The sequence below is a fragment of the Leuciscus leuciscus genome (assembly GCF_965113295.1).
Source record: "Leuciscus leuciscus genome assembly, chromosome: 10".
NCBI lineage: Eukaryota > Metazoa > Chordata > Actinopteri > Cypriniformes > Leuciscidae > Leuciscus > Leuciscus leuciscus.
In genome coordinates, this window is record NC_138734.1 from 16,057,687 (window position 1) to 16,084,651 (window position 26,965).

Consider the following 26,965-nt stretch of genomic DNA (forward strand, 5'->3'; position numbering starts at 1 on the left):
CGAAAACGCAGATGTCGCGCACATGTGCATTACGTGTTCAGTCCAAAGGTATGCGCGTTTGAATATATATGTGCGCAGGCATGTAGTCCTTCTTTACAAATCAACCCTCAATAAACTACTTGTCTGGCCTTAAAAATTGATAATACAGAAAATGTTGTTGTGTCTGCGTAGCCAAGCAAACGGGAATTATCCCGCCAACATTTTATCTGTACTGAGGTAAAGGGAAGGAAAGGAGCCTTCACAGGGGAGGGACTGGTTGACACTTCATGACTGTATTGTCATCGTGTCCAGGTGCAGGTCCTTCATCAGATCTGGATACGGCCTGGATACGGCGGACTGCGGTAAACCTCGGATAACCAGAGAGACTAATATTAGCATAGACACCATCCTTCTTATGATGTAACAAGTACATTAGGATTTATGGGGAGTGTTCCCGGTTCCGGCTGACCTAAACTATGCAGCCTAACTTTGAATTATAGAAGTCTATAATGTGTTATGTGTATATTAGGCCAAAGAGATGTGTTTTTAGTCTAGATTTGAACTGACAAATGTGTGTCTGCTTCCCGGACAATGTTAGGAAGATTGTTCCAAAGTTTTGGTGCTAAATAGGAAAAGGGCCTACCGCCAGCATTCCCAGATCAGATGAGAAATTGCGCAAAATACCTCGAGATCAAACGTGACTTCAGAGTAAACAATCATGGCGGACGAAGAGGATGCAGTGGCAATAGTTTGTAGTTTGTTTTTAACCGAAAAAAAACTTTATCAAAATAAAAGGCGATGATCTCCGACGTCCACCGGACTTTCTGGTGCGCCATGCCGCCGGCTGTTTTGATTATATTTCCCGGTGTTTCCTCGCGCCTCGTCACCTCGCTTTCTGATTGGCTACAGGCCACAGTCCACAGGCTGCGTGCTCGGGGGACACCACACACGAGAAGAAATCGGGCCAAATAAATCCAACATGTTGGATAATCCCCGATTTGAGATCGGAGCGGTCCCGACGTGCAGCCTTAACACACCACACACGGCAGGAATATCTGATCAGATTATTTTACGATAATCGGAGCATCCTTAAGATTGTCGGAAGGGGTGAATCGGGGCTAAAATCGGCCTAATTATCCTGCCGTGTGAACCAGGCTTTAGTAATTCTGAAAATATTACTATAAATGACAGCAACACCTCCCCCTTTGCCTTTCAGACGAGGTTCATGTTTATAACCGTAATCTTGGGGGGTGGATTTAAAGTCATGTAATCGTTTGCTTTTAGCCAGGTTTCTGTCAAACACAGCACATCTAGGTTATAGTCTGTAATCATACCATTAACAATAAGTGCTTTTGAAGTAAGGGATTGAATATTCAGCAACTCAAGCTTCATCATTTGTATTATACAGTATCTGTTTTTTATTTGTTGAACATCAATTACATTTTACTCTTAAATGGGTTTGGAAGTTTTTTGTATTTCCTAATTCTGGGAACAGACACAGTCTCTATATGATGATATCTAGGTGAAAGAGGCTCTATGTGATGGGATTTATCTGACCTCGGTGACGTGAGACAGCTGGCAGACGGTCGGTTTAGCCAGTCTGTCTGCTTCCTTATTAGGAGCTTCACAAAGCTCATAATAAAACGAGAATCAAGATTGGCCTGGATTTTTAGAGATGGTGAGAACTGAGGGATTTGAACTGTAGTAAAATAGATGCAGAGATGGCAGTTTTATTACTTAAAAATACGCTTTTTAACGCTATTTGTGCATAAGAAACAACATTTATGGGACAGTTCATGTCAGATTTTGTTGATGATTTGAAATATGTTATTTAATTGTGAGTTCGGCAAGTAGACAATGTTCTTCCCCAAAATGCATGCTGTTTTTTTTAACCACTAGAGGGCCAAAAGTTACATGGTGTACCTTTAAAGGGATAGTTCACCCAAAAATGAAAATTAACCGATGATTTACTCACCTTCAAGCCATCCTAGGTATATGACTTTCTTCTTTCAGACGAGTACAATCAAAGTTATTTCCAAGCTTTATAATGGCAGTGAATGGTTAATGAATGGTTAATCCAATGGTTAATCCCAAAAAATGCATCCATTTATGATAAAAGTACTCCATACGATTCTAGGGGGTTAATAAATGCCTTCTGAAGTGAAGCGATGCGTTTGTGTAAGAAAAATATAAATATTTAAAAATGTATCAACTAAAATACTAGCTTCCGACAGACGGCCTACTCAAGTCGACTTACGCCAAAAGAGTAACCTTTGACGCAATGTATAACGTAGGATGTAGGAGTAGCGTATAAGCTTAGATGCCTCTTGCGGTTCAAACAAATAGGGCTGTGCAACAGACTCAAGCTCTTCCGACATTTCTCTTAAAAAATTCTCGTTATAGACTTCTAATTGGTGACCGGTGTTTTGTTTTGCTTTATTATCTGTGCTTCCATGTTTGTCAATACGTTATGGGTCAAGTCAAGGGTTACTTTTTCACCTTAAATTGGTGCGTACGGGCGTCTGTCGGAAGCTAGTTATTGTAGTTAGAAATTTATGGTAACCCCCCCCCCAAAAAACAGCTGCTGTGGTTAACAGAACTTTACCCTAAAAAATACAGTAGCAACATTTTAGGTTTCACAGGACTTAAATATATGGTAAAAGCTGTATATTTCATTAACTGATATAGGGCCCTATTTTAACGATCTGAAACGCAAGTGTCAAGCGCAAAGCGCAAGTAACTTTGTGGGCGGGTCTTGGGCGCTGTTGCTATTTTCCCGGCGGGATAAATGCCTCTTGCGCCCAGCGCAAATCTAAAAGGGGTTGGTCTGAAGTAGCTTCATTATTCATAGGTGTGGTTTGGGCATAACGTGAAATAAACCAATCAGAGCATCATCTCACATTCCCTTTAAGAGCAGGCGCGCTTGTTCTAAAGCGGATTCCTATTATAACGGCGGATTTGCCAGGCGCGCGCTGGCAGCGGTTCACAGCCGAGGAGACCGACATTCTCGTCAGGGCCGTAAAACACAGAGAAGTGACATTGGGGATGGAGAAACCCACCCAAATTAACTTCGGTTAAACAGGCGTATGATAATTTGGGTAAATGTGTAAGTTAGATGTATGCTTTTATAATAAATGGTCTATCTATCTATCTATATATCTATCTATTGTAATAATGTATGATTTGCGAAAATGAAAACTGCTGCTTCTGTGTAGATGAGAGAATCAAAGTGCGCGTTGTGCACACGCTACATTGATTATGGCCAAGCATGCGCCCTTAAAATAGCATATGAATAACATGCGCAACGCGCCACTGACTTTAAACAATTTTTTCCTGGTAAGTGGCGCAATTGTTTTCTAAACCTGCAAAATAGCATGAAGGAACGTTTGCGCCGGAACACGCCTCCTCTTTGCGCTGAACCGCCCCCGCGAGCGCAAGTGTATTTCTTAGTTAACCGACGTGCTTCTGTGGAGGGAAAAGTCCGCTTTGCGCGGGTGCAGAATAGGAATGATACATGCGTCGGTGTACAAAGTCAATTGCGCTGGGTGCAAGATAGGGCCCATAGTGTTAATATACCATCCCACTAAAGTACTAAAATCTGCTTTTAACCTTTATAATTTACGAATAACACCATCATAACCACATGATGAATCAAAGTTTGTCACAATTAGCTTTAGCAATTTCACTGTAAAAAGTGTTCAGTTCACTTACTTAAAAAAATATAGTAAACCGTTGCCTTAAATATTAAGTAAATAAACAATACTTAATTAAAAAAATTAAGTTATGTGACCTTGACAATTCCACATTACTTATTTTTTTCGATTAAGCATGAAGTTTATTTTCTTAATAATTTTAAGGCAACGGGTTTCCTCAATTTTTTTAAGTTAAGTGTACCTATTATCACTTTTTACAGTGAAGCAAGCTGAGGTATATAAAGTATTAAAATAAAGAAGGTAATACACATAAAATAAAAATTTAACAACATGATATAAACATAACATAAATCCCAAATGTACATAACTGATAACAAAAATTAAGAAGAATCATAATTATTTCAACAAAATAACATCAAATGTGAATGTAAGATCCAAGAAAGATGAAGAAGATGAGGATATAACATGGAGTTTATTTAAACAACACAGAATAAGATGAATAAGAATGAGAAAAAGTGCAAATTATGACAGTAACATACTGTTTTTCATTAAAACAGTAATATACTGGTAATAACAATGCATTCTCTGCAATATTCCTAAAGTAGCCTGCTGCAATATACTATCGACACCACTCAGTGTTTATATGAGTCCACACTTAGAAGCTGTGTCTGAAAGTGCCCTTAAACCCTTATTCACTATTCATATATTTAATTTCACTATTCATATAGTATACATTAATTTACTTGTCCACTCAACAGAGTGAACTACAACAAGTGATCGAATTCAGACACTGTGTGCGCTGGTGTTATTAGTTATAAACCCCTGCTGTTAACAAGCAGAATTACAACAATAATTGAAGGGATGAGCAATAACATAACTACAACTGACTTCCAGTCACAGCCTTAGATGAAATCAACTGCAAATAAAAAATCTATAAGTTCTCTTACGAGAGGTCTCTCGTACTGCGTAAGATATCTTACGCTAGGGGAAAATCCTTTTTCCGCGAGATATTGAAGCCAAAAATTATCCCTGGCTTACTTAATTTTGTCATAATGCAAAACGCGTTGCGGCAGCATGCAGACATAGGCGAGGCAGCTCGCGCGCCTATTGGCTGCTCTGCGGCAACTGCAGCAGCCTATCGAGCGAGGCCTGGCGTGACGCCAGACCCAATCAGGGCACTTCGCGCCCGCTGCGTCACGTCCCGCCGAAATGGGCGTGGTCTAGGCCTATAAATACCGTTCGTAGGCAGCTATTATCTGATTTTTCATCCTTCAAGCGAAGCACACGCATCGCTGGAGCTGGAGAAGAAGCCGTGCCGTCTGAGAGAGAGCACCTTCAGCGCACATCGTCAGGCAAGAGAGCGTCCATCGAGACGGAGCTCATGCGAGCCTCGGCCTCGAGTGGTCTTCGCCCGAGCAGCCCGCTCACAATCGGCTGGATGGCTTTTTCCTGCCTGGGGAGCGCGCTTCGCCTGCGTCCAGACCAGCGCCTTTTCTTCCTGAGTTACACGAAGAAGTCGCTAAGTCCTGGAACGCCCCCTATTCAGCTAGAGTGCGTCCTGCTGTTTCTTTGGCATTCTCTGCAGTTGACGATGCCAAGAACAAGGGATACCTTTCGCTGCCGCCGGTCGAAGAGGCGATAGCGGCCCACTTATGTCCGCCCTCCGCTGGACGGCGCGCTAAGTTGGCCCTACCCTCTAAAGCTTGCCGCACGACGTCAAGCCTGCTCAGCCGCGCTTTCTCCGCCGCCGGGCAAGCTGCGTCAGCGCTGCACACCATGGCTACGCTACAGATCTTCCAGGCCGATCTCCTCCGTAAGCTGGATGAGGAAGGAGCTGACGCGATCTGCGTGCCGGACTTAAGGAGTGCCACGGACCTCGCTCTCCGTGCTACTAAGTCTGCAGCGCAGGCCATTGGACGGAATATGGCCTCTCTCACTGTGACCGAGAGACATCTTTGGCTGACGCTCTCGGAAATGGCCGAGTCCGAGCGCACCGCGTTCCTCGACGCCCCGCTTTCCGCCACGGGCCTCTTTGGATCCTCCATCAAGGATTTTGCGGAGAGATTCGCAGAGGTACAGAAAGCGTCACAGGCTATGAAGCACTTCCTCCCGAAGCGCTCCAGCTCTGCAGCAGGCCGTGCGAAACCGTCTGCACAGAGCTCACAGCCCCAGCCACCGTCCACTGCCGCCACTTCGCAGCGCCGCCAGGCCCGAAGCGCGAGACCGCGCTCCCGCTCATCCGGTCGCCGCCCCGCCGTGCGTGGTCCGCGACCTAGTATTACGGTAAAGCCAGAGGCCCCGAAGTCGTCCTAGCACGTCTAGGAAAACGACGGTGTTCAAGTCCCGCTGCGGCCGGACTCACACCAAAGCTATTCGCTCGTCCAGTTCCAGCAAATGTGACTGTTCCAGTGTTTTCTGCAGCCAACAAGCCGGTTCTGTCACCCGCTTGCCTGCACACAAATGCCGTTTTCACGGCTACCCAGATAAATCCCCAAAAGAGTGTATTTTCTGGTGTCCCGGCCACGGCCGATGGTGTCTCATGTGTAGTAAGAATGCCCACTGCCCAGTGCCCATCTCTACACACAAGCACAGCCTGTCACACAGGGCTCGCGCACATAAAATCGACTCAGATCGGTTGCGCTTCAAACATGGTGAATGTGCCCACTACCCAGTGCCCACTAACACCACGTTATGCATGTCTCACGGTTTCTGTAAAAACGAAACCAACGTGCACTCGCTTCACGCAAGCGAACGATGCTTTCGGTGTGATAAATGTGCCCGCTGTCCCGCGCCCACATCCACACATAGACATGACAGTTCCCACGGGAACCGCCCAGCCCTCCCCCTCGCGGTTGACCACCGCAGAGGAGTCGAGCGCGGGCAATCTGCCCGCTGTTATCAGCGCGCCCCATGCCTCAAATGTCACGAGCGCGACGCTTGTGTTGCAGCACGCCGAAGCTTCTCCATCGCTGAGCGAGCGGAGCGCGCTTCGTATTCAACCCCTAGCTATCCATGCAGACGCATGGGCAAAGCTGCCCGGGGTTTCGAAGTGGGTGCTGGACATTATAAAAAGAGGCTATTCGCTACAGTTTCGCCGACGCCCTCGCCGCTATGCGGCGCGCGTCGAGACCACGGTAAAAGCTTTACTTCGAGCCGAAGTGGCGAAACTATTGAACAAAGGGGCCATAGAGCCTCTCTCTCAAGTTCAGAGCGAAGGAGGGCTATACAGCAGATACTTCCTGGTACCGAAAAAAGACGGGGGTCTCAGACCCATACTAGATCTAAGGCAACTGAACAGAGTGCTTGTGAAGCGACAGTTCAGGATGCTCACGACCAGACAAATCCTTGTGCAGATTCGCCAAGGAGATTGGTTTGTGTCAATAGATCTGAAAGACGCGTATTTTCAAATACAGATAGCGTCACGTCACAGGCGATATTTGAGATTCGCCTTCGAGGGCCAGGCATATCAGTACACAGTCCTGCCGTTCGGTTTATCCCTGGCACCCCGTACGTTTACGAAGTGCATGGATGCGGCACTCGCACCCCTCAGAATGAGAGGCATGCGAGTACTGAACTATTTGGACGATTGGCTGATTCTAGCGCAATCTCGCTCAGTGCTCATAGAACACACGACCGTTTTACTCGATCACCTCGAGAATTTGGGTCTCAGTGTCAATTGGGTGTAGAGCTCTCTGTCATCCAGTCAGAAGATATCTTTCCTGGGCACAGAATTGGACTCGCTGTCCATGATAGCGCGACTATCACCACAGCGCGCGGTAGACATTCAACGCACAGCGAACTCGTTCCGCTGCGGCGCGTCTGTCCCGCTCAAGAAATTTCAGAAGATTCTCCCTGTCAGCCCTACCGGTTCCTGATGAGGAAAGAGACGCGAGCCTCCTTTGCCCAGTCAGGGCATTACGAGCTTATGTGTCTCGCTCGTCTGTTTTCAGACAGACGGAGCAGCTCTTTGTTTCGTTTAGCGGGCGTTCTAAGGGACTAGCCGCGTCGAAACAGAGCCTATCCAGATGGATAGTTGATGCTATAGCGCTGGCATACGCCTCCAAGGGCATGCAGTGCCCGTTGGGTGTCAGAGCGCACTCCACGAGAGGCATGGCCTCTTCGTGGGCCTGGTCGAGTGGGATTGCCTTGCAAGATATTTGTACGGCGGCAGGCTGGGCCTCCCCGTCTACATTTATAAGGTTCTACAACCTAGAGGTTCCCGCCCTGCAGGCCAGGCTGCTGTCGGTCTAAGTTAACCAGTATTACCTGACCTGATGCTATCAGCTCAGAATGCTGCGTCTACTGAGCACAGCTCGATGATCGACAGTGAAAAGAAGCAGCACGAGATGTGCCTGGGCAAACTGTGTAAGACCCACATTTCCCCATCAGTTCAGGCCGTACCCCGCCCTGTCTGTATGATGAAATTCGCGTCTAAGCGACGCTGCCATATGTGGAAGAGTGCGGGTTCACCCCTCCCTCTTCCCGGACTCCCTGTGAGTTCCCTGGGTGATTGTGCACTATATGTACCCCGGGCTTTCGCCCTTGGGTCTTTGGTGTTAGATCTCAGCATGCACGGCGTTTTGCATTGGGTCCCCTAGCGTAAGATATCTTACGCAGTACGAGAGACCTCTCTTAAGAGAACGTACTCGGTTACTAACGTAACCTCGGTTCTCTCTAGAAGAGGGAACGAGTACTGCGTATCTTGCCGTGCATGCACACGCTTTGGTTGCTTCGATGATGAAAAACCAGATAATAGCTGCCTACGAGCGGTATTTATAGGCCTAGACCACGCCCATTTCGGCGGGACGTGACGCAGCGGGCGCGAAGTGCCCTGATTGGGTCTGGCGTCACGCCAGGCCTCGCTCGAAAGGCTGCTGCAGTTGCCGCAGAGCAGCCAATAGGCGCGCGAGCTGCCTCGCCTATGTCTGCATGCTGCCGCAACGCGTTTTGCATTATTACAAAATTAAGGATAATTTTTGGCTTCAATATCTCGCGGAAAAAGGATTTTCCCCTAGCGTAAGATATCTTACGCAGTACTCGTTCCCTCTTCTAGAGAGAACCGAGGTTACGTTAGTAACCGAGTACGATCTCAGCACACATAACCATGGCCGTCGCTAGTGGGGTGAAAGGTGGTGACAAAATCCAGCAGTTATACTATATACTGTAGGCCCCTGTTGTATGAATAATTATAATATTTATATTAGTTGTATGCCTGAGATTTAAATGAAACCCACAAAAACATGCAATTTGGTTAAATATTTTTTCCATATATCTGCTTCTCTTACCTCCCTAAAAATGGTTTAGTCCGATCTAAAGTATTTATTAATTATTCAGTCAGTGACAAACATCAGATGGACCCAATAAAATTGTAAGTCCCACCCCAGCTCGCGAACAGAACCAATCAGAGTTGAGGTGGCAGTGCCTGAAGTTAACAATGAACTTGGTGGAAGAGCAGGAGACTGACTGACTGAAACATGTCGGGGGAAAAGAAAATATAATTTAGGGAACCAGAAACGCCATGAACAGAAGGAGAGGGAGGCCAGGAGAGTTGTTGTATCCCAGTCGATCAATACATTCTTAAAGACAGCTTGTATTGTTATTTCGCTGGGAATAAGAAAACTAATGTCTACAACCTGCCGGTGCTGTCACTCTTAATTATCGCACCACAATCGACCGAATGATTACATGGTCAAAATTCCTGTCTTTTACACTATTGTAAATAGAGTCACGACGCATTCCATTATGCACCTGACCTGCCGGCTGATAATGTATTTATTACATAAAGAAAACATGAATACAACACACTTCACTTGAATGAATAAATTATAGCGTAATTTAATATTATTACCAGTTCCATATTATCTTTATTAAAAAAATAAGTTTTTATTAGTTGTAAGTTTTATATAAACATTTAACTTTTAAAATAAAGGTTTTACAACAACATCACCATCTTCTGTTATATGTGGGCCTCCATGCTCATCTATTTACAGTATATGATATTGGTGGAGGGTGGTGAGGGCCCACATCAATATTTTTTTCAGGTGGCCCCGAATCCTCTAGCTACGGCCCTGCACATAACACATCTTATTCCATCATGTTTGATCATATTCCAGTTACAGCAGTTTTGCAGGCAAAATAATAAATTAATATTATTAGTCAAGTCAAGTCACCTTCATTTATATAGCGCTTTTAACAATATAGATTGTTTTATAGAATATAGATATATAATTTTTTGTCGCTTCCGCGCATCCATGTGAACTGGAATCATTTTGACAATGTTTTATGTGTACAGAGGTAACTCTTTGCGCTTGAACCAGTAAGCAAACACCAAGCAACCACTCAGAACACCATATCATTTTGTTAAGATCGTATACATTTTATCAGTTCATGCATTCCCTGGGAATTAAACCCCCGACCTTGATGTTGCTACCGCCATGCTCAACTGTTTGAGCTACAGGAGTATTATTGTTGATATTTGCTTGCTCCCGCACCCACTGACTGAATGTCTGTCAATGTTCAGTGGCATTCAGACCTGGTGAGCACTACAATGTTCAGAAGCACTTAAGTTGAAAACCGCACAGTGGGTGCATGCTAAACACAATTTTGTCATTAAACAGACTCGGAAAACAGAGACAGTCTGTCCCGCAATGGCATCACCCATATCCTCTCCGTGTGCAACAATGCCAAGCCTGTGTTAGAGGTAAGAACAGCGTTCCACAGAGACTACAGGGAGAGAACTTTTCCATTCATGTTTTGGCACTGTAATGTAAATTTTACTTCTGTGAAATTTTACTTAATGCTACATGGAGCTAAGCTCAGAGCAGTTTGAGGCATGTTTTGTATGCTTTAAACATGTTCACAAAAAATAATGTGAATGTATAATAACTTTAATCTGACAGGATTTAGTGGTTTATTTCTAGGAATGTTAAAGCTAAATGAGGCTGCTTGTTGCATTGTTCAGTATGTGTGTTATGAGCAGCAGGGGGCAGCAATGATAAACTGTACAGCTGTTGTTCATTTAACTTTCCATTATGAGTTCCCCCTGAACATTTTATCATACACACAAGATATGGGTTCTTTCTGGAAACATTACATGATATTAACAGTAATTTAAATTTCATCAAATTTAAAGGGATAGTTCACCCAAAAATGAAAATTAGCCCATGATTTACTCACCCTGAAGCCATCCTAGGCGTATATGACATTCTTCTTTCAGACGAATACAATCACAGTTATAAATGTCCTGGCTCTCCCTATAGCTTTATAATGGGAGTCAATGGGTATATTTTTTTGGAAGTCCATCAAAGCGCATCCATCCATGATAAAATTTCTCCACACGGCTCTGGTGGGTTCATAAAGGCCTTTTGAAGTGAAGCGATGCATTTTTGTAAGAAAAATATCCATAATTAACTTTAGCGACTAAAATAACTAGCTTCTGGCAGACGGTCATACGCAAGTATGCAAAACGCATCGCTTCACTTCAGAACGCCTTTATTAACCCGCCAGAGCTGTGTCGAGCACTTTTATCATGGATGGATGCGCTATGTTGGACATCCAAAAAAATATACCCAGTGACTCCCATTATTAAGCTTGAAAGAGACAGGACATTTTTCAATATAAAAAAATATTACTCTGATTGTATTAGTCTGAAAGAAAAAAATGTCATATACACCGATGACTTCAGGGTGAGTAAATCATGGGCTAATTTAAAATGTTCAAACTATCCCTTTAATAGGCTACATAAAAAAAAAAAATATATATATATATATATATATATATATATATATATGTCAATGTTTATTATGAGGTTATCTGGAAAAAACACTACTGTAGTGGTGTTGTATATCAAAATCATAATCAGTTTTAATGTCTAATTAAATGTTGTTTCACAGTTTGCTCTTAGAAAGAAGCCAATTCATTGTTGTAATTGTATGCAGGGCCGGTTTATTACATGAAGGTATCTCAGTCTTGTTGCTTTTCTACCTCCGTATGCAAGCAGCAAGTACGCCAGAATCAAACCCAACACTGTGAACAGAAAGACACATAAGCACTGCGACACTTAAGCACAGCTGAGAAGGTGTATTTCAACTATTTAATTGTTTTTGCTCTCTCCATTAGGACATGACCTATCTGTGCATTAATGCAGCTGATGCCTCCAGCCAAAATTTGTGAGTCACATTTACTGCAGAACACACAAGCCTTTCCACACACACACACACACACACACACACACACACACACACACACACACACACACACACACACACACACACACACACACACACACACACACACACACACACTCTCACACACACACACACACACACACACACACACACACACACACACACACACACACACACACACACACACACACACACACACACACACACACACACACACACACACACACACACACACACACACACACACTATCAGAAATATATATGTGTATAAACATTCTAAATTATATTTAGAATTGCTCACTGTTGAATTTGTCAGAGTAATTTGAAAACGACAGCAGTTCCTCAGTCACGTGACCCTTATGATGACAGAATATTGCAGAATTATAATGCCATTCATCTCTTTGTGTGTACTGTGCGTGCGTGTGTTGTGTGAGAGAGAGTGTGTGTTTGTGTGTGAGTGTGAGAGAGAGATTTCCTGCACCGGAACATGCCTACTGCTCTACTATATAAAATCAGTGTGTATGTTTGAATTTACAGAATTCATAAAACAGAGGGCAAAATGTACCTGGATGACCTACTACTTTTGCCAAGATTCTGAAGTGTGCATCCGATGGACACTTTATTATCCCATGATGCCAAAGGAGAGAAGTTGAAATTGGCTGTGAAGCAAAACAATTGACAATGTCACATGTCATGGCAGATGCAATGCGTCTGAAATTCACTCACACACACGTTCATTCTATTTAAAACATAATTTTTTAACGGTCAGTTAAGAAGTGAGTTATTATTCAAATGAAGGCAGCTATTAAGTAAGATTGTTTTAGTCATATACATGACTTAGTCACAAACATTTGGTGTTGACATTTTTGGGCTGGACACTCACTCCAATCAGATTTCGGCTACTCTCAGCTTCTGAAATTGCAGTGCTATAAAAATAAAACAACTAAAATAATATAAATAAATAAAATAACTTTTTGGTTATTTGGTTTGTAATTTGAATAAGAGCTTTATGACTCTTAAAATGTGGTCACATTAGCAAAATTTCAATAATTTGAAAAAAGTTTTAATTTAAAGTGTAATGCATTTAAAATTAAACACATTGGAATTTCTGTAAACCAATCAGAAACAAGCATTCTGCAGAGCCATAGTTTGAACATAATGAATGAATAATAAAACTAACAGAAAGTATGGAGCATATCTACGACAGACCAGAGGTTCGTGCAGTAGCTTTGGAAAAAGTGAAGTTAGGTAATACTACAGTAAGAGTGGCTGTATGAGTCACGGTTTTCACAAAGTTCTCTTTTTTATTCAATGAAAGAGCCCCTTGATTCTCTTGAAAATGTAAGTAGTTTGTAGTTCAGCTGTCTAAATAAAGGGATTCAGGGATTCAATTTTTGGAAGTGGGGGAATCTTAAACACTCCCAACCCCACCAAAAACATAATTACTTACTACCAGTGCATGTTCAGTGGTCTTATGGTATAAATATTGCTATTGCAGCCTGGGTTTAAACCCATCTGCACATACAACTGCAAACAAGAGAGAAGCATAATGCTTAAGTTAACAAACATAAAATGTTTTTTGAGCATGTACAGTTGCTTAAGTTAGACAGAATACACACACACACACACACACACACACACACACACACACACACACACACACACACACACACACACACACACACACACACACACACACACACACACACACACACACACACACACACACACACACACACACACACACACACACAATGTGTTTCCTTGTTTTATCGGAACTCTCTACAGACCAGTGGCGGCTACTGGTCTTTCAAAGAGGGGAAGCTCATTTTCGGCCTACATCATAAAAATTGTCCATTTATTTATACGTAAATTCTACGTTCCTTTTCAAGAAAATGCTCTGTGACCCTGTCATACCAACTAGGCGTCTTTTCCAGTGCCTTGACCAGTGTCCTCTCAATGGCCAGCAGAGTTAAATGTAATTGTATAAATGTAATAATATAATAAAGGTATAAATAATAATATAGTAAAGTATAATAATACTACTACTAATAATATATATTTTTAATTATTTTAATAATATTTTTTTAAATTATTAGCCTACTAATAATAATATAAAAAATATAATAAGTAATAATATAATAAAGGTATAAATGTATAACTGTGTGACATTATGAAAATTGGCTAGCAATTTCGACAAGCAAATACCAAGAAATAGGTTGCAGCAGTTTGTCTTTCGACTACACTTGCAAAATCCGCGATGGGACTGAGCTCGAATAGCTTCAGCATCAGCGCATTTTTATTGTATGAAATCGCTGTCAATCAAAAGGAGCCTTTTGACAGACCCTCCAATCATCACGCAGAAGCCCAGAGTCCACACCAGCCCACTCCTCATTCACCCCCAGAGATGCTGAGCGTCCGTGGGCGGGACATAATCGCAGCATTTATCCAATGACCGTCTAGTTGCGAAGCACTGAAAAAAAACTGTTCAAAGCAGCCCCATTGAAGTCATTGGACGCTGGGCTTCAACAGCGAAATGCACTGTGACACTACGTGAATGTATGAGAAGGAAATCGAGTCAGCCGACCTGCTATATGTAACTGATTCTGACCGAACTCGTCTTTGAGATGAACGTTTTCTAACACATTTTTGGTCAATAAAATGTTAAAACAATAGTACATATTTGACCATTAATTGTTTGACATTATAGGGGAAGCTGAGCTTCCCTTGCAGTCTTAAAGAAATCCCCACTGCTACAGACATAATGCTTTTTATACAGTACAAACTGTATATTCTATCACATTTTGTGTCTTACAATCGAAAAGTCTAGCCTGACGTCATCATACTCAGATTCTAGTCAGAATGTGAGTCTGATACTGCTCCATTGAGCTTTGATTATGGGGCTTGTTTCAACCGAACCAGGAAGGAAAATGCCTCTGCACTCAATTGGATAGACCTATAACCAATCAGAGCAACGGAGTAAGTGATGTATGTTTTTCATTCATGTTTCCGATCGACAAATGCCTTGATCGTGGTTCTCTGTTCCTCTTTTAAAATCAATGCGCTGTCGATATCTTCTATAACAGACGCGATGGCGGAATCTACACATAATGTTTTATAAACAAAGTTCGAGAGGAGCACGTTCAAATAATCAATCCAATCAACTTGTCATCAAACAATGACTGTCTGGTCTACACTATCAGCATGATAGGAAGCATATATTTATTCACTTTGTCAACTCACCTAACATTCCATGACAGTTTTCAGCATCCCTCCACTCACTCTCAGCCTGTTCTTCCACAGCCTGGAAAACGGGGGGAGCACTTTGGGTTCGGGCCGAATACCGAGCCCGCCCTCTCCTCGGACAGCACGCCAAATATGCATTTATTCTATCTGACTTATTTGTAAGTGTGAACTCGTGAAATAACAATTCTCCAGCGGCAGTCATCTGTGTTGTAAACGAATTCAACCCAAGCGCTCGTTGGTGACGTGGATGATTACGTTACGTTGCTCATCTGTCCATCATCGTATAAAGCCCGCCCTGAAAATTTGATTGGTCCGAACAATTTTTGTTCGGGCATAATAGCTCCTCAACGGAACGAGTCCAGACCGAACTTCCCGACCAAAAAATGTTGTGGGCGGGGCTAAGTTCGGCTGGCATCCAGGCTACGAAAAGTCGGTAAAAATGTAAAAATGCAGAAAGTTTTCTTTAGGAAAACCTACTAATGTAGCAGCTAAGTGATATAATCGTTCAGTTTATGATACAAGCGTGAAAATTGGCATGAGCAGTCTCTCCATGGGTCACTTGACAAGAAAATTGTCCGAGCCACTTGAAATTTCAAGATTTTTCTTTTTTCAAGATGGCCAACACCTTAGTGGAGCAGTTAAGTGATATAGTGGTTTATTTGGTGATACAAGCATGAAAATTGGCATGAGCAGTCTCTGATGGTCACTAGACAATAAGCCACCCACAGCTACTTGAAATTTCAAGATGGCGGCCATTTTTCAAGATGGCCACCACCTTAGTGGAGCAATTAGGCTCATGGCAATTTTCATGCTTGTATCACCAACTAAATAATTTCTTAAGCCTAATTGCTCCACTAAGGTGGTGGCCATCTTGAAAAATGGCCGCCATCTTGAAATTTCAAGTAGCTGTAGGTGGCTTATTGTCAAGTGACCCACAGAGACTGCTCATGCCAATTTTCATGCTTGTATCACCAAATAAACCACTATATCACTTAACTGCCCCAGTAAGGTGTCGGCCATCTTGAAAAATGGCCGCCATCTTGAAATTTCAAGTGGCTCGGACAATTTTCTTGTCAAGTAACCCATGGAGACTGCTCATGCCAATTTTCACGCTTGTATCATAAACTGAACGATTCTGCCAAACATAAGCACTTAGCCGCTCCACTATATAGTTGCACCACCACACAGACATACACAACACAAAACTGGGGTCACTTTGTGTTCTTTCTATATTTTCTTTTCGACGAAGACTTGACAGAGCAGCCATCAAGTGTTAGACAGTATTCTAGGTTATTACGTGAGGAAGTTTTTTGTCCAATAATTAGAATCTCTGTTTTTTTTTCAGAATTAAGTAGTAGGAAATTACTAGTCATCCAGTTTTTTATATCAGCTATGCATTCCGTTAATTTTGTGAATTGGTAAGTTTCATCAGGGCATGAAGAAATATAGAGCTGAGTATCATCAGCTTAACAGTGAAAACTAATGCCATGCTTCCTAATAATATCTCCCAAAGGTAGCATGTACAGAGTGAACAGCAACGGTCCTAGTACTGAGCCTTGTGGTACTCCATACTGAACTTGTGATCGATAAGACATCTCTTCATTTACTGCTACAAACTGATGACGGTCAGATAAGTATGATTTAAACCATGCTAATGCAATTCCATTAATGCCAACATCATTTTCGAGTCTATTTAAAAGAATGTTGTGGTCAATGGTATCAAATGCAGCACTAAGATCGAGTAACACAAATAGAGAGATACAACCACGATCGGATAAGAGCAAATCATTTGTGACTCTAATGAGAGCTGTCCCAGTACTATGGTACTGTTACGACAGAAACGAGGAAACAATGTGCAAGTAAAAGCTCTTTTATTTAGAATGAAGTAGTGATGATGATGATGATGATGAAAGTCCAAGATGATGCAGGCTGTGGCGCAGGGACTTCGATGGCCAGACGCGGTGAAGACAGAAGTGCAGGGTGCTCTGAAGTGCCGACAAAATCCTGACATCAAACGAATCCACAAGACGGAGACCGGAACACAGGAACTCAGGACGGAGACGATGAACAGGAACGGGAACAACATCAGACACAACACAAGGACTTCATACAACGATCTGACAGGGGAGATGAGAAAGTGGTGAGTTTATATATTGTGATGAGATGGGCTGCAGCTGATGATGAGTGATTGCAGCTGGATCGCTGATCAGTGATAACAAGCCGGACACACCCACTCACGCGCTCACACACATGTAAACAAACAAAGCACGAGACGAGAGAGAGACATTGGATCTATGAACCGTGACAGTACCCCCCTCCCTAGGAACACCTCCTGGTGTTCCCAGGCCCCCTTACCTGCCGATTATAATCATCGATAAGGGAGTGATCCAGAATGTCTCTGGCAGGTACCCAACTTCTCTCCTCTGGACCGTAACCTTCCCAGTCCACCAAGTACTGAAATCAGCGTCCCCTCCGCCTTGAGTCCAGTACACGATTGACCGAATAAGTGGGTTCCCCATCTACGAGTCGCGGCGGGGGAGGAACCGGGACTGGCGGATTAATACGAGAATGAAATACGGGTTTAATTTTGGATACATGAAAGACGGGGTGAATCCTCCTGTACGCTGGAGGTAGGTTGAGGCGGACTGCCACCGGACTAATGATCTTGGTGACAGTAAACGGGCCAATGAATTTGGGAGCAAGTTTATTAGACACGGAACGGAGAGGAATGTTCTTGGTAGAAAGCCACACTTTTTGACCAGCGACGTATACGGGAGGCCTAGACCGGTGGCGATCGGCTTTGGCCTTGGTGCGCAACCCCACCTGGAGTAGAGTCTCACGGGCTCTAGTCCACGTGCGGTGACACCTCTGGACGAAGGCGTGAGCGGAGGGGACCGCGACTTCGGATTCCAGACTAGGAAAAATTGGTGGCTGGTACCCTACGCTACACTCAAACGGAGATAGGCCCGTAGATGACACTGGCAACGTGTTGTGGGCGTACTCCACCATAGAAAGTTGTTGACTCCACGAGGAAGGATTCTTGGAAACCAAACATCGTAACGTTCTTTCCAAATCCTGGTTGGCTCTCTCAGTTTGGCCATTGCTCTGGGGGTGGAACCCTGAGGACAAACTGACAGTCGCCCCCAAAAGCTTACAAAATTCTCGCCAAAATTTGGACACAAACTGGGGTCCCCTGTCAGAAACCACGTCTATCGGGAGGCCATGTAACCGAAAGACGTGGTCAACGACAATCACCGCTGTCTCCTTGGCTGAAGGTAATTTGGGCAAGGGAATGAAATGGGCCGCCTTCGAGAACCGGTCCACCACAGTCAAAACTACCGTGTGACCCTGAGAGGGTGGGAGGGCGGTAACAAAATCTAGAGCGATATGGGACCAGGGTCTCGAAGGGACCGGCAGCGGTTGGAGTAACCCATCTGGAGGTCGATTGGAAGTTTTACCAGTGGCACAAACTGAGCAAGCCAAAACAAAATTGTGAATGTCACGAGCCATGAGAGGCCACCAGAATCGTTGCTTGACTAAAAATCTAGTGCGACTGACTCCTGGATGACAAGCCACATTGGAAGAATGCCCCCACTGAATGACGCTGGACCTCAGACCCTCAGGCACAAATAAACGATTCGGTGGGCAACCGACCGGAGGCGTTACCCCTTCTAAGGCCTTCTTGACCTTCGATTCGACCTCCCATACGAGTGTGGAGATGAATAGAGTCTCCGGTAAAATGCACTCGGGAGTAGACGGGCGTTCGGAACGATCAAAAATGCGCGATAAAGAATCAGGTTTGATGTTTTTAGAACCTGGGCGGTACGAGAGAGTAAAATCAAAACGACCGAAAAAAAGTGCCCACCGAGCCTGCCTGGAGTTCAATCTTTTAGCAGTCCGAATGTATTCTAAGTTCTTGTGATCAGTCCAAACGATAAAAGGTACCCCCGACCCTTCTAACCAGTGCCGCCACTCTTCCAATGCTAACTTGACTGCCAACAACTCTCTGTTCCCAATGTCATAATTGCGTTCGGCAGGAGATAGACAATGAGACAAAAACGCGCAAGGATGCATCTTGTCGTCTGAAAGAGAGCGCTGGGATAAAACTGCTCCTACCCCCACCTCTGACGCATCGACCTCCACCACGAACTGACGTGATGGATCAGGGGTTGTCAGAATAGGGGCTGAAACGAAGCAACCCTTCAGTTTGGCGAACGCAGCCTCGGCTGCGTCTGACCACCTGAACGTCGTTCTGGGGGAGGTCAAGGCGGTCAGAGGTGCGGCTAGTTGGCTGAAGTTGCGAATAAAACGCCGGTAGAAATTGGCGAACCCCAGAAATCTCAGTAGGGCCTTACGAGACTCTGGACTTGGCCATTCCACCACAGCCTTGATCTTCTCAGGATCCATGCGCATTCCCTCAACCGACACGATGTACCCTAGGAATGGAACAGACTGTGCATGAAAATCGCATTTCTCCGCCTTGACAAAAAGCCCATTCTCTAGCAACCTCTGAAGCACTCGTCGGACGTGCTGCACGTGTTCCTGGAGAGAAGAAGAAAAAATCAGTATGTCGTCCAGGTAGACATATATGAACTGATCTATCATATCTCGCAGCACGTCATTGACGAGTGCCTGGAAGACCGCTGGGCTGTTGGAAAGGCCAAAAGGCATAACCAAATATTCAAAGTGCCCTCTGGGGGTGTTAAAAGCGGTCTTCCACTCATCCCCCTCCCTGATGCGGACCAAATGATAAGCATTACGTAAATCCAATTTTGTGAAGATGGACGCTCCCTGCAACCTCTCGAAGGCTGAAGACATCAACGGCAAAGGATAGGTATTCTTTACCGTGATGTTGTTCAACCCCCGGTAGTCAATACAAGGTCGCAGGGATCCGTCCTTCTTCCCCACAAAAAAGAACCCCGCCCCCGCTGGTGAAGAGGAAGGACGGATGAACCCCGTTGCTAGAGAATCAGAAATATATTTCTCCATAGCCTCCCTCTCAGGTGTCGAGAGTGAATATAACTTGCCTTTAGGCGGAGCCGTACCTGGTAATAAGTCTATAGCACAGTCATAGGGACGATGTGGAGGAAGAGAAGCAGCCCGAGACTTACTGAACACCTCCTTCAGGTCCAGGTACTCCGCGGGCACGTTAGACAGATCCATTGCCTCCTCCTGGAACACAGGGACAGAAACAGATGGACAAGCAGACACTAGACAAGACTCATGACATCGACTGCTCCACGCTGACACAGACTTGAGCTGCCAGTCCACTTTGGGGTTGTGACGGATGAGCCAGGGGTGACCAAGTACTATGGGTGCAAGGGGAGTGTCCAGGATGTAGAATGAGATGGTCTCAGTGTGGTTGCCTGATGTGATGAGGGTGATGTCTTCAGTAGCAAAAGTGATGGTAGGAAGTTCTTGTCCGTTGAGTGCATGTACAGCGATCTGATGTGTGAGGGGTTTGAGGGGAATCTGAAACTGACGTGCAAATGAATGGTCCATAAAATTACCCTCAGCCCCGGAGTCCAAGAGTGCTCGACAATCGTGAATGCGTGCTGACCATCTCAGTCTTACCGGAAGGAGGGTAGATGTTGATGAGGTCTTCTCGGCGGAGATCCCACCCGATAGTAGCCTCATACTTACTATCGGGCTTGGCCTTTTTACCGGGCAGTTGTAAGCGTAGTGCCCGGCTCCTCCACAGTACAGACAAAGGCCCTGGGACCTCCGCCTTTCCCTCTCCTCCCGGGAAAGCCGAGCTCGACCCACCTGCATGGGCTCGTGATCGTAGACGGGGCTGACCGCGTCCCCGCCTCCAAAACGTGGACCCTCGGCTCCTGCCAGAGGGCGACTGCTCGTTGCGCGACTTCCGACTCTTGATAGCCGTGCGTCGACTCGTAGCGCCAGAGCGATGAGGTCATTGAGTGACTGAGGTAAGTCCAAGGCGTAGATTTCCCTTTGGACGCGGTCAGCCAGCCCATGCAGGAACATGTCCCACTGCGCCTCCTCGTTCCACTGGCTCTCCGCCGCTAAGGTTCGAAACTCGATCGAAAACTCTGATACAGATCTTTCTCCTTGACGTAAATCGGCCAGCATCCTTGCGGCTTCTCTCCCGGCGACAGCGCGGTCGAACACTCTCTTCATTTCGGCGGAGAGCTCCTGGAACGAGGAACAACACGGGTCTTGATTTTCCCACACCGCCGTTCCCCATAATGCCGCTTTCCCAGTCAGGAGAGTGAGGACAAAGGCGACCTTGGAACGTTCATTATTGAAGGTCTTGGGCTGGAGGGAGAAATGCATGGAACACCGGGTTAGAAAAGCCCTGCAAAAATTAGGTTCACCTGAGTAGGGTTCTGGAACTGGTAGGCGGGGCTCTGACTGGGATGGGCCTTCCGATGGTGTGGGGGGAACGGCTGGTGTGGCCGGCGCAGTGGGAGCTCGCATCTGTTGGATCTGCCGGGTGAGCTCGGACACCTGCGCCACTAAAGCCTGAACAGCGCGACCAGTATCATTGAGGTCTTTCTCTTGAAGATCCATACGCGCCATGCTGTTATTGATGTAATCCTCCATCGATGGTGCTGTACTACTCGCTGTTTCCATGTTGGGTCAGATCGTTCTGTTACGACAGAAACGAGGAAACAATGTGCAAGTAAAAGCTCTTTTATTTAGAATGAAGTAGTGATGATGATGATGATGATGAAAGTCCAAGATGATGCAGGCTGTGGCGCAGGGACTTCGATGGCCAGACGCGGTGAAGACAGAAGTGCAGGGTGCTCTGAAGTGCCGACAAAATCCTGACATCAAACGAATCCACAAGACGGAGACCGGAACACAGGAACTCAGGACGGAGACGATGAACAGGAACGGGAACAACATCAGACACGACACAACACAAGGACTTCATACAACGATCTGACAGGGGAGATGAGAAAGTGGTGAGTTTATATATTGTGATGAGATGGGCTGCAGCTGATGATGAGTGATTGCAGCTGGATCGCTGATCAGTGATAACAAGCCGGACACACCCACTCACGCGCTCACACACATGTAAACAAACAAAGCACGAGACGAGAGAGAGACATTGGATCTATGAACCGTGACAGGTACGGTCTAAATCTTCAATGGAAATCCTTGCAGATACCATTTCTTTCTAGAAAAGGAACATAGTTGTGAGGATACTACCTTTTCTTGTATCTTTGACAGAAAAGGTAGATTCAAGATCGGCCTGTAATTGACTAATTCTGTAGGATCAAGTTGCGTTTTTTTAACAAGCGGTTTAATAATAGCCAGCTTAAAAGTTTTTGGTACGTATCCTAATGACAGAGAAGAATGAATGATATTAAGAAGAGGATCTATGACCTCTGGAAGCATCTCTTTCATTAGCTTAGTCAGTATAGGGTCTAACATACATGTTGTTGATTTAGATGATTTAACGAGTTTAGAAAATTCTTCCTCTCCTATAGCAATGAATGAATCGAATTTTTCCTCAGGGAGACTACAATGCACTGATGTGATACTGTAGTTGACGGTTGTATAATTATAACTTTCTCCCTAATATTATCAATCTTGTAAGTAAAGAAGTTAATGAAGTCATGTGGCATAGCTTGTGTCTTTAGCTGCAATGAGTTTCTAGACTCTAATGGTTTCCTTCTGACAAATGTCACAGATTCCCAATAGTGTGCACTCTAGCGAGTTCGGTTGTTATGCAAAAGTACAGAAAAACCAATTGTTGGTGAGTGTGATGGCAATCATGGCATTGGCTTTATGGCGTGTTCGAAACAGATCAAGCATAGTGGTCTGACGTGTCAACTTCCGGTTCAACCATTGGTAGGACGTTGGGGCAGGCCAATGGGGTCAAGGTTTAGCTTCGGCAGTTACGGTGTTTTCAAGTCATGTCAGAAAGAATGTATTTAAGAGATAAAATGCACATGAACATCAGCACAACTCGTAATTATGCGTTTTGGTTAAGAGTTTTTGAGTTAAGTGCCTGATTCATCCATTGAGTCGTTTGAGAACCATTGAAAAATGTGGTAATGTGCAATGTATATTATGAGAAAATTAAACTGTTTTTATTTTTTTTTTTACTTTTGATGCATGTAAAACTGTTGTAGGATATCTCAAAACAAAATGAGTTGCCTTGAAAAGAGCATTAAAGGGGCACTTTAAAGTGTACCTAAAGTATACTTGCAATTGTTCCATTTTAGCACAATCAAATATACTTAAGTATATCTTTAGTTGGACCTCAGCACTATTTCCAGATAACTAAAGTGCATTAAGCACACAATTACTTTTACTTAGTTTTTAATTTAGCAGACTTTAAGTATACCAATTTAGTAGCCTGGAAATCCAGACCCAAATCTGAAAGATTAAGTGTCTGGCATCGAGTAATGAAAATCGCCCAGCTCGAGGGGCGGCATCAATCATGCATTTAAAAAACTTACTGCATGCAATTGGATAACACTACGACCAATTACAACAATATAGCCCCATAGACTCTTGCCGTATCCAGTCGGCAAAACAGCAAAAACGTCCTTCTTGCAAAGGAACGATTCAAGCACCATCTTCTTTTCCTCTTTTAGATAAAAAAGCCAAGTCTAACTCGTTCATTGTAGCGGCCAAAGCCGTTTCAAACAACTGGTATTCATCCATAGCCCTCTTGCAATGTTTATTAATGACTTTGACGTCACAGTGCTGTCGTTATCTCTTCTCTGGCCCACCTATATCAGATAACCCGATGTGATTGGTGCAGCTCGGATACAAGGACATATTTAATGAGTATCATTATTTGATGCCAGAGTAACTCGCTGAGCAAATTCAATTTGTGCCTGCGCGAGAACTCTGGATTTCCAGGGTACCATTTTAGTTTACCAAAAGTACAATTGCAGGGTATTTATTAAGTACATAAATATGTAATTATATTTGTAGTATACTTAGCATAAAAGTATTTTATTTCTTAGTATTTCAAATGCATTTTAGTATATTTATTTTTCACTAGGGTACTGTATGTAGGGTAGGATATGATTTGATTGAAAAAGTCTATGGACAATTCTACCAATAACATCCAGAACCATCCATGTTCAGCATCCAGAACAAATAAATATACCATTTCCCTTTATTTTATACCGGATCAAAAACTGTTTTTGAGATTTCAGAAAGCATTCATGTGTTATTAAGACATTTGTTTTGACTCTTTCCCCGCCATTTGCGAAATTTTCCAACATTTATGAGACAACGCTTATTCGTTTGTTTTACATCGTCGGGGAAAATAATGTTATAATCTCCTTTGCTGTAGAGAAAGATGCTACATGTTACACTTGGAAAAGTAACCGTGAAGACATTGAATTAAACATAAACGCAGTGTTTGTGTCTTAATCAGCTTTTCCTCATAATACTGGCATATATAATATTACAAATTAATTTATAAAATAAATTTGTAAAGCATGTGGAATTTTTCTACAATATTCACTCATGACAGTAAAATAGGGCATTCTAAGTCAATCTACTGCAGTATTTCCTCTCTCAATCTGTAGAACATGTGGTTAACACCCAGTAATGCCTGAACAAAAACAAATCAGACCCTAAAAATGTAAGCCCTTTAGAGCAATTCAACATGCTTTAGTTTCAAATACATTTGTCATTATTTTTTCTTCCATACATAAGCATCATAAAACACCTGAATGACATTCTAACATCTTAATGTTTTACAGTAGCAAATGCTCTAAACATGACATTTTCCAAATGAAAACACATTTGACAAATGTCTGGATGGTGTACATGTGCTCATGAGATACCGGCCCCTGATGCAATCCTTAGGGAAGGAAACTGCACTGGCCACTAGGACTATTAAAAGCCCCTCTGTCACAATCCCACAGCTTTAAAATAAGGATAACGGTCAATCTGCCTGTTTCATCACACACAAGTCCTTTTTCCAATGGGGTGGCCTCACATACTGGCAAAACTGAGCTTGGGTAGATTCTTAGTGAAAAGTTCAAGTTAGAATCACAAAAAGTTAGAATAAAGTTAGAATCACAAAAAAAGTTAGAATCAGATGTTAGAATAACAGTATGAATAGCCTATATCTGATAGTCACACTGTTTTAATGACATGTCATGTGGTATAGAAATCTGCAAGAGTAATAGTGCTTCAAAGTCTCTTTCTCATTTTCTGCTATTGGTTAAAATCAATCTGCAGTTTGTCTGATATTAAGAGCATGGCAATAACATGGAAAACGTTAAAACCATCGAGGAACTTCTCTTTGCAATTGTTGTGTATGGGTCATGATGTTCTAAAACACAAGGTATATAAATCATTGTGGTTAATGCCATTTATTATGTGCATTATCAGTAGATCAGTTAGTTTAATAAATATGACATACATACCATGCATTATGACAATTTATACAATGAAAAAGGTGCTTCATGTTTTTAAGTCAAAATTATTTAATGTTACTGAATCACCAACAAAACATGTTTACAGTGTAGGACAACATTCTAAACACAATATTGATTTGAATGGCATATGTTGCCCTACACACACACACACACACACACACACACACACACACACACACACACACACACACACACACACACACACACACACACACACACACACACACACACACACACACACACACACACACACACACACACACACACACACACACACACACACACACACACACACACACACACAAATATGGTTTTGCAGTCCTTCATTGCTTAGCTTTATTGGGAAATCAGCTTTTATTTGGAGAGCAGTTTGCCAGTTTTTGCAATCTCATGTTTCCCAATCATACCTGAATTTGTGGGTTTTCAAGCTGCTGGAAAACCGTAATCACCCAAACAGTTATGTGCTAAATCTGTTAAACTGTGTATATTAGTTTTACCCACTTTACTGTAAAATAATATTTTAAATTATAATTCATAATGTTCTTCCCTAGAACTATCTTGAGAAATGCCAAAACAATCATAAAATCAACCTTTCAAATTTAGAAACAACTGGACATGTAGTTAGGTATCTTATGTCAGTCTACTTTTTAATATACAATATAAAAAAAATAATATATATATATATATATAAATATATATATATATATTTGATAACTTTAGTGTTGTGATGCAGCTAATGCCACTTTCTTGTGTCTTGTCAGGTCTCAACATTTCAAAGAGTCCATTCGCTTTATCCATGAGTGTCGACTTAATGGAGGGTCATGTCTAGTTCATTGGTAGGTTTTATTTTTGTGTGGTATTATGGGTATTTTGATATGTGGTATGGTGTGAGCTGCTCCAGCAGGCATTTATAAAGGTTACAGGAGCTTTAGGGCAACCATGGTTTAACTGTAACATCTTGTTTGACTTGCATCATTCAGCTTTTTTCCTTTACCAGTATTACAGTCTAGACAGGTCATTGTTGTCTTATGCTTATGTTTTTATGTATATATATATATATATATATACACACACACACTACCGGTCAAAAGTTTTAGATCTGTACGATTTTTAATGTTTTTAAAAGAAGTATCTTCTGCTCACCAAGGCTGAATTTATTTGATTAAAAATACAAACAAAAACAGTCATATTGTGAAATATTATTACAATTTAAAACATCTGTTTTCTATTTGAATATATAGTTAAGTGTAATTTATTCCTGTGATCAAAGCTGAATTTTCAGCATCATTACTCCAGTCTTCAGTGTCACATGATCCTTCAGAAATAATTTTAATATGATGATTTGATGATCAAGAAACATTTATGACATTTTTATTTCATGATGCTATGATGAATAGAAAGTTCAAAAGAACAGCAATTATTATCAAAAGAACAAGAGAAATAATTATATCAAAAGAGCAGAAATATTGTAATAATATTTCACAATATATGACTGTTTTTGTTTGTATTTTTA

General features: G+C 43.0%; 2 protein-coding genes across 2 annotated transcripts in view; one reads left to right on the plus strand and one right to left on the minus strand.

Annotated features, from left to right (window-relative positions):
* emc8 (ER membrane protein complex subunit 8) overlaps positions 1-26,965 on the minus strand; it is a 417,930-nt gene that overhangs the window by 43,688 nt on the left and 347,277 nt on the right. The gene's annotated exons all lie outside the window — the stretch shown is intronic.
* dusp22a (dual specificity phosphatase 22a) overlaps positions 1-26,965 on the plus strand; it is a 103,038-nt gene that overhangs the window by 19,415 nt on the left and 56,658 nt on the right. The window contains exons 3-5 of the mRNA XM_082183117.1: positions 10,250-10,332; positions 11,751-11,800; positions 26,214-26,288. Coding sequence (XP_082039243.1) covers positions 10,250-10,332; positions 11,751-11,800; positions 26,214-26,288 — 208 coding nt within the window. The remainder of the gene's footprint in view (positions 1-10,249; positions 10,333-11,750; positions 11,801-26,213; positions 26,289-26,965) is intronic.